Raw genomic sequence first — 9,096 nt, 5'->3', positions numbered from 1 at the left:
TTGGGCAATCTACTTCTGTAGTGATACTGCCTCAGAAACCCAAGTAGGGGATGCTATGAGTCAGATCCAACGTAACAACACATAACAACAACAAGTCCAAAATTTAAGGTGCTCCGGTGGGCCACTGCCAAAAAGTTGTCAGTTCAATCCCACCAGCTGCTCCATGGAAGGAAGATGAGGTAATCTATTTTTATAAAGCTTTACCTCCTTAGAAACACAATGGGAGTCACTATGAGTAGGAATCAACTCTATGACAGTGGGTTTTGTTTTGCTTTAGTCCAAAATTTAATGCCGAATGATACAAAAAAAACATGTAAGAAATGACACAAAAGGAAACTGATTTATATAGAATTTTAAAAGCTGTCTGGCAAAATATGTCAAAATATAATTGTAGGCTATAAATCATATTTTGTGTTCTATATAATATAATTTTATAATGTTATCTGTATTTATAATGTTATATATAATATTATAAAATATTATACATCTTATAAATAACAAGACACAGTAGCAGAAAGAATGAGCAAAGTCATTTCAACTTAATATTTTTTCTTTGGTCCATAAAGGAAGCTCTGGTGGTGTAGCGCCTAAGGCACTTCACTGCTAACCAGAAGGCTGGAGGTTCAAACCCACCAGCCACCCTTGGAAGGAATGTTGGGCAATCTACTTCCGTAGTGATACTGTCTTGGAAACCCAAGGAGAGGTCGCTATGAGTCGGATCAACTCGACGGCAGTGAGTTTGGTTTTGGTTTTGTATAAAGAATAAACATTAATTCAAAAATAATTCATTTTAAATTATCTAGAATTCATTTAAATAAAACAAGGTACTGTCAAAATCTAAATTAATGAGTAAGAAGGAAAAGTAGAGAAAAATATTTAGAACTAAACCTGTTCAGTTCCAGAAGGAAAAAAATGTTAGAACTGATTATTTCCCTAAATCGAGAAGACAAAGACCATCTTTATATTTCAGATAATCTGTAATAAATATCTGAAAATATTATAGAAATCCAGAAAAAAAACTACCTTAGGCTCTAAAATAAAGGCAGTTCCTTTCCAAATTTACATTCATGAAAAACGTGAGTTTCCTAAACATAACACTTGCATTTTCCACCTTCTACTCAATAAGAACAGGTGAAAAAACAAACAGACAAAAAATACTATAATCAGTATTGCTTTGCAGCACAGAAATGTTTTACCTGCATGAGTTTGGTGTCGTGTCCAGTATAAACAACTATGCCAAAGACCCACTGAGTATTTCTAAGCTGTGTACCTCTTAATAAGATCTGGTCAGGCCCAAGGGCAACAGGGCTAAAAATAAGAAACAACATTTATATTTAATGAAAGTCTGGCAAATGAGAATACGCTCTCCCCTTAAACATAAACCCACAATAAATCAAATACTCCCTTTAGTCAAACTTGAACTACTTCACTGACACCCAAAGGTCAATCAAGGTTAACTTTGGATTGAAAAAGAAAAAAAAAAAAGTTTCCTATCCATTTCTCACTGCAGAAAATCTTGGGTCTTTTTGTTTTGTTTTGTTTTGTTGTTGTTGTTCTGGGTTTGGGTTTTGTATTTTATCAAATGTTAGTGGGAACCATGTCTCTTCTAGCCCTGTTACAAAACTCAAGACTCAGCACAGAAGAAATTTGCTAAAACAACAAGCAGAAACTTACCCCTTTGGGAAACCCAGTTTGTCTTATATATTATTAAAAGGTGGGGAGTGGAAAAAAAGGGAGGATAAACCTGTAATATCAAATTGTCAAGGATGGCAATGACTTAAGTAAACACCTGAATGATAATTTAGAAATTCAAAATGGGAAGCCTACAGATGGCTATACATAGTAAATGAAAACCAAGAACGCAATCCCACTCGTAGTTGTCAAATTTACTGGGGGTGGGTTCCCAGGACCAGGCCCTCCCCAGCCTGCCGGCCTTTGGAGGGCACTGGTAAGAGGCAAACTAATAAAAGAAGGGCAGAAAATAGGAAACCACATCCCAACACAATGACAAGAGATGACTCTCAAACAATGAAACAAATGCCAAGAGGACAAAGACGACAGGATACAGACAATGGACACTGATTATTGTAATTGAAGTGTAATCACTTGTCGTTTCATTTAACTTCCTCCCAAAACAGACAAATGCTACTTGGTAGATAACTGCCAAGAAAAACGAGATATTCTTCTCATAGTCTGTTAGCTTGCAAACACCTCAGAAACCTAACTTTCGCTTCTGTGGACAATGTTATATGCAGCCCAGCCCTTCTCCTTGCTCAGGGGAAAGAACAGGCCACATGCTTAGAACCTTAAGTAAGATCTGCAAGCTCTCTTCTTGTCAAAAGTCAGAAGTCCTTTCCTTCCATTCAAAGGGAGGTTGAAATTGATTGAAACGGTGTTTCAAGAAAAACTCAGGTTCTCATGTCTAAGCTGAAGAGGAACAAATCTCACTATTTAAAAATAATCTGAAACCAGAAAACCACCTTTCATTCTCTAAACTCCAGTATTTCTTAGTCACAGTAGGGAGGGAAAAAAGACAAGAAAGTAAAAGCGGTACCTTTTCCCGTCTAGGTGAAGGTTTCCAGTGAAGTCATACAGGTGGCGATTGGGCCCTTCACATTCAATGGTGCCAGACAACTTCATCAACACTTCCCTTGTTTGCATGTCAGCGGTATGAGTCAAACCCTAGAACATCAACCACAAGAGAAAACTGAGAACAATTTTCACTGCTTGGGGGACCACGTTCAGTATGCCAATGCCTTATCAGAAAATAAGAAGGAAAACCAATCATCTAACATGGCAAACAAACTTTCTGCACCTTAAGACACACTTCACCAGTGGACTCTGCCACAGAGATCTAATACAAAACTTCCCTAATGACTCGGTGAGGCAGAAAATGAAGATTCCATTATTTCTGGAAACTCCCATGTTTACATAGTAATTAATGTATTCAAACATCTCGCCAAAAGCTTTCTCTATTAGCTGTACGCTACACTGGTCAGAAAAGTAGAGAGAAATGCCCCTTTAAGACTTTACTGTATCTTGCCCTTGGCAAATCTTCTTTGAACAGGAAAAAAAAAAGAAATGTCAAATCAAACATCTAAGGTAGAAAAGAAAGAAGTATCAACAACACTATCCAATTAAACTTGATGTTTCAGAAAAAGTATCCTTCAATGTCAACATGATGAAAATTTGTTACACATGAAAGACTATTTTCTTATTCTCAAATTAAAATATATGGTAACTCAAACAAAACTCACTGCCCTCAAGTCAGATGCGACTTATAGCAACCCCTCCTTCGGTTTCCAAGGTGGGATCTCTACAGAAGTAGATTGCCCCAGCTTCCTTCCAAGGAGTGGCTGGTAGGTTTGAATCGCCAGCCTTCTGGTTAGCAGTCAAATGCCTTAGGCACTACGTCACCAACAGCTTTATTTAAGGCAGGAAAAAATTGTGCTGAACTTACTCTCTGTAGAATTACAACCACAAATGATACAACAATGCAAGGTAAGGCACCCAGAGCATGGCTATTCCTTCTCTTCTGTTCACTATAGATCCGGGCCTTTTCTCACCACCCGGCTCTCAAAAAAAAAATAAAAAAACAACTCACTGACATCGAGTGATTCCAACTCATAGCAACACCCATTGGGTTTCCAAGGCCATAAATGTTTACAAAAGCAGACAGCCTCATCTTTCTTCCGTGGATCAGCTGGTGGGTTAGAACCACTGACCTTTTGGTTAGCAGCCAAATGCCTTAACCACTACACCACCAGAGCTCCTACCTGCTCATAAATGAGCAGGCACTGAGCTAAATGAGATACAAATCAAGTTGTGATGTCCCTCATGGTCTACATTTTAATGATGTCACTCCTTGCAGCTCTGATGTCCTCTCAACTAGTTCTTCTCCTCATAAGAGCCACTTTGTTCTCATAGATCCCATTAGGGTGAAAGCATTACCTTTCATGGTAGCACGTGTTTTCCTCTAGGAAAAATATTAATTGGTACATGCGAGGTCCATGGTTGGAATTTAACCTGCACAACACTACTAAACATAAGAAGGTGACTTTACCTGGCGTATTTTAAGGTTCGTCTCCCCATCTAGGTTAGCTGTTTCGACATAACACATTGCCTGAGGTTCACTACAGAGAGAGAGAAAAAAAGAAAAGAGAGCCAAAGTTTAATAAGAACTTTGCTACAAAATTCACAGCTCATAAGGTCTCCATGATGGAAACTAGGTCTGTTGACTGGCCCTTCAAAATAAATAGTTACCTACAATGACGTTAGTAAGGGGTGATTGGTTTAAAAGGCAGATGAACATTCAGCTTTGGGGCTCCACACCAATATAGAGCTGTCTGCCCAAATGATCTAATCTTACAGGCCCCCATTAGGGCCTACAGGGATGGGGAGATGCTAGACTCAAGATGGCAGAAATAATGGCGGATAGATGGAGAGGGGCATGTAGTCTGAAATACCTCATGTTTCAATTAAGACCCAACTGTTGGGTTCAGGGTGATCCCTAAAACCTGAGGGTCAGTCTTCTTTCAAGGGAGACATCTGACCAAAAGAGACGTCCCAGACCAGACAGTACATACTCATCTTTTGAAGAAAATTACAGCCAGAGAAGTTAAGGGATCAGGGCAAAGGTTAAACAAGCATTTGCTTCATGACGTTTTTTACTATGTCAAAAGACAACTTTTAAATCAAAACACCTAATATTGAGAATAGAAAATCCTAAAAACAAAAATAAGCATAGCAGATATAGTAGTCATACTTCTAATCTCTGCATACAGGTAGCATAGTTAGTGGTTGAGAAGATGGACTTGCCAATCCCAGTCACACTGGCTACATCAACATCCCCAAGCTCTACCCAGATCTGCTATGTGGTCTTGGCAAGTCATTCAATCTGTCGGCACCTTGGTTTTCTCACATATAACATAAGGACATCAAGGGCTGTTGGAAAGATCAAATGGGATAAGGGTCTCAGCACACAAACATTAATATCGAGCATTCTGAAAACATGATGGCAATTCAGACAAAACAATCCTGTGCTAAAACTAAGACTCATACCCCTTACTATCAAGTTATGAATATTTTAATATTTTTAATAAAATTTTATTGTGTTTTCAGTGAAGGTTAACATATCAATTTAGGTCCCATTCAATTATTTCTATGCAAGTTGTTCAGTGTCATTGGTTACATTCTTCACAATGTATAAACATCTTTGGTATTTCCATTCTGGTTGTCCCATTTCTATTAATTTAGTTTCCCTGCCTCCCTTACATTCTGATCTTTGTTTTAAAATCATTGTTGACTAGTTGGTCTCATATAGGTGATTTTTTCCCCCATCTCCTCATACATACACAAATGCTGGACAATAAACAAGGAAGACTGAAGAAGAATTCCATCACTCGCCCGTCAGTGCATCATACCATGGTGGCCTTTGTGTGGCTGTGAGACTGCAGGGTAAGCCACGGGCATTTCAAATGCCAACAGAATCACCCATCGTGGACAGGTGGAAGAACTGATATATTTGAATTATAGTGTTGGCAAAGAATTTTGAACACAGGTAGTCCCCGGATTATGAATGAGTTCTATTCCTAAATTTGTCTTTAAGTCAAATTTGTACATAATTTAGACAGGTGTGGTTCATTATCTAACGTCAGTCAAATGTTTGTCTTAGTATATAGTATTTAGTGTACCTTTTCATGCATAAAAAACATTAAAGAAACATGTCCAGATACACTAAAACATCATTAACATAACAATGCAGTAACAGGAATATTTGATGCACGTTGCAAAGTAGAGCCCATCTGTTATTATGAACCACTGTATATACCTCAGATTTTTAATATAATAAGCTCTGGTAGTGTAGTGCCTAAGGCACTTGACTGCTAACCAGAAGGCTGGCGGTTCAAACCCACCAGCCACTCCTTGGAAGGAAGGTTGGGCAATCTACTTCCGTAGTGATACTGCCTCAGAAACTCAAGGAGGGGTCGCTATGAGTTGGGTCCAATTCGACAGCACATAACAAGAAGCTTTATGGGGGTTGGTTCTTAACCAAAGGTTGTATGTAGGTTGGACATTCTGTAATCTGGGGACTGCCTGTATACCATGGAATCCCAGAAAAATAAACAAATCTATCTTGGAAGAAGTAGAGCCAGAATGCTCCTTAGACGCAAGAATGGTGAGACTTCATCTCATATATTTTGGCCATGTTATAGAGAAGATCAGTTCCTGGAGAAGGACATCATGCCCAGTAAAGCAGAGGATCAGTGAGAAAGAGGAAGGCCCTCAATGATAGGGACTGACACAATGGCTGCAACAATGGGCTCAAACATAGCAACGATTGTGAGGATGGTGCAGGACCAGGCAGTATTGCGTTCTGTTACACAGAGGGTTGCTCAAAACTGACTCCACAGACCTAACAACAGCAGGTGATATCTTAAAGGAGCACAATACTTACAGGTGAGATTCATTAATTTTTAGCTAATACATTATTATATTACAAGGGGAAGAGGGGTTAGTTTTGGTTCAAGTACTGAAGCATAGCTCAGTGCAATAGTCTCAGGGAGCTCCTCCCATCTCAACCAGTCCAGTAGGCCTGGATTATTTCTCTCGTTCTATCAGGATTCATCAATTACGCTCCTGATTAGAACAGTCACAGTGGTGGCCGGGCACCATCTAGTTCTTCTGTTCTCAGGATAGCACATGTAATAGGAGTGTTGTGATGCACGTTGCAAAGTACAGCTCATTTGTTACTACGAACCACAGTATGTACCTCGAATTTTTAAAATAGTAGGCTTTATGGGGGTTGGTTCTTAACTAGAGGTTGTATGTAAATTGGCCATTTCATAACCTGGTAATATTCTATTATTTTTAATAAAAGTTTCTTTGTTACCAATCACTAGGGACAAACCTGAGTTCTGCCTGATGTTTCCATGGTGCTTTGACCCCTTCTATCCTGAGTTTCTATTTTCAAATCTCTCATCTCAAGCAGAAAAGTAAAGCTAAGGCTTAAAAATCTAATGAGTGATCAAGTCCAACACAAGAAACGCTGCCTGCAATCAAAGAAAATGCAAACAACTTGAGTATCTGGGACTCTCAACAGCATCTAACTAGGGGAACCTGTAGCTTTAATATCATATAATTGAATCTTGAACTGAAGAGTAGAAGCTTCTTATTCTAACTTTGTCTTTCTTTCTTTGATATATACTTCTTGTGTCAAGTTACCCCTAAGGAGAAGTCAAGGACTGCATTGTTCATTAAACTGTAATACCTGAGTAATAATACCTTTCTAAAACAAAACTACCCAGAGAATGTGTAAAGGATACTTGCGTAGAGAAGAAGCAACACATGGAGTAATGAAGAGGAAACACAGTCCACAGGTCACAGCTGCTCTGAGAAAACACCTGGCGTACTCTGAACACTGGGGAGGCAGGAGGCATTGACTTTCAAGGGAAAGACTGCTGGCTGCACCATCAGGAAACATGGCTGAAGTGTGGGCTGTGCTGTAACCTGGATGTTACTGAATGTACCACTCAACTGCTCTTGAATTATTTTCCCTATAAATGAGGAATAGCACCAGAACAGCCATGAGACTGAAATGAGGCAATAAAGGTAAAAGCATCAGAAAATGTTCAAAGGAATGAAGAGGAGAAAGTTGACTACGGGGCACAGGAGGAGGACGCAAATGAAAGAACAGGACTGGAAAGAAGGATGGCATCTCAGAGAGAAAAAGGGAAAAGGTGGAGACACTGCTCAGTTGTCATTTAGTGCATTATGGTGCTTAACGTTTATTTGAAAAATGGTGCCCACTGGCACACCTCACCTGGAGGAGAGTAGGATCATGTCTGCTGGAAGATACTGCCCGTTGACAGCCTTTACAATGTCTCCCACTGTCACCTGCAGAACCAGAGACAAGGACAAAGATGCATGAGAGACAGCAAGCAAGTGGGGAGCCCAGGACCAGTTACCGTCCAGTCGACTCTGTCTCCTGGAGACCCCACGTGTGTCAGAGTGCAACTGTGCTCCGCAGGGTTTTCAATGGTGGGTTTTTGGGACGGAGATTGCCATGCCTTTCTTCCGAGTGGCCTCTGCGTGGCCTCGAACTTCCAACCGTTCAGTTCACAGCTGAGCGTGCTCACCTTTTGCAACACCCAGGGTCTCCCAATAGGAGATCAAAATCAAAACCCACTACTATCGAGTCAATTCCGACTCACAGCAACCCTACAGGGCAGAGATAAAAAAAGAAAAAAGCAAGCTCACTGCTATTGAGTCGATTCCGACCCATAGCGACCCCTCCTTGGGTTTCTGAGGTGGTATCTCTATGGAAGTAGATCACCCAATCTTCCTTCTGAGAAGTGGCTGGTCGGTTTGAACCACCAACCTTCTGGTTAGCCTCAGGCACTACACCACCAGAGAGATATGAGTGGTTAAATATTTGAAAAAAATATGACTATGTTACTTAGCCACGAAGTTTAAGCCAGAGAAGTCCAAATTATTTTCCTTGACAAGAACAATAACAACAAATGCTCCCAATAGGAAATTGGTTGCCCTTCTGCAATAATGCTTAATCAAAGAGAAAAAAATGGGGGACAGAGAGAGGAGGAATGAGTCAGACCAACCACCAAGATCTCCTTTTCTCACAATTCATTCACAAATACTGAAGCGTGTCCAGAGCACTATGCAGTTGAGCAGAATGGGGAAGGGCACAGCATTGGGGCCATCCAGACAGCCTGGTTCAAGTCCCTGGGCTGCACCACTTCCTAGCTGTGTAACCATGGGCAAGCTCCGTGAACTCTGTGTGTCTCGGTTTTCCCACGTGTGTAGCGTGAAGAACAGCATGTCTTTCCTGGGTTAATGTGAGGATCAACTCAGTTAACACATGTAAGTTTCCCCATTCGACAAGTGGGGAAACAGAGACTCAAAGATCAGTAACTTGCCAATGGTCATACAGCTAGGAAACGCTGAAACCAGATTTCGAAACCAGGTAATCTGACTAGAAGGCCAATTTTATTAACAGGCAATCCTAAATTCACCCTGGGGCAGTGCAACTAATAGATATCCCAGAAATGCACCAAAAGACAGAGAGAGAGAGAGAGA

The 9,096-nt window shown here is 40.3% G+C and overlaps 1 protein-coding gene across 1 annotated transcript in view; it reads right to left on the bottom strand.

Annotated features, from left to right (window-relative positions):
- LOC103198374 (phospholipid-transporting ATPase IB) overlaps window positions 1-9,096 on the bottom strand; it is an 826,205-nt gene that overhangs the window by 805,019 nt on the left and 12,090 nt on the right. The window contains exons 3-6 of the mRNA XM_042781171.1: window positions 7,823-7,896; window positions 4,064-4,133; window positions 2,555-2,682; window positions 1,197-1,308 (exon numbers count right to left, since the gene is read on the bottom strand). Coding sequence (XP_042637105.1) covers window positions 1,197-1,308; window positions 2,555-2,682; window positions 4,064-4,133; window positions 7,823-7,896 — 384 coding nt within the window. The remainder of the gene's footprint in view (window positions 1-1,196; window positions 1,309-2,554; window positions 2,683-4,063; window positions 4,134-7,822; window positions 7,897-9,096) is intronic.

The sequence above is a fragment of the Orycteropus afer genome, unplaced genomic scaffold (genome assembly GCF_000298275.1).
Source record: "Orycteropus afer afer isolate SDZICR_OR568_19922 unplaced genomic scaffold, OryAfe1.0 scaffold00092, whole genome shotgun sequence".
Lineage (NCBI taxonomy): Eukaryota > Metazoa > Chordata > Mammalia > Tubulidentata > Orycteropodidae > Orycteropus > Orycteropus afer.
The sequence above is the reverse complement of the archived record's forward strand: the minus strand, read 5'-3'. Positions and strand labels throughout refer to the sequence as shown.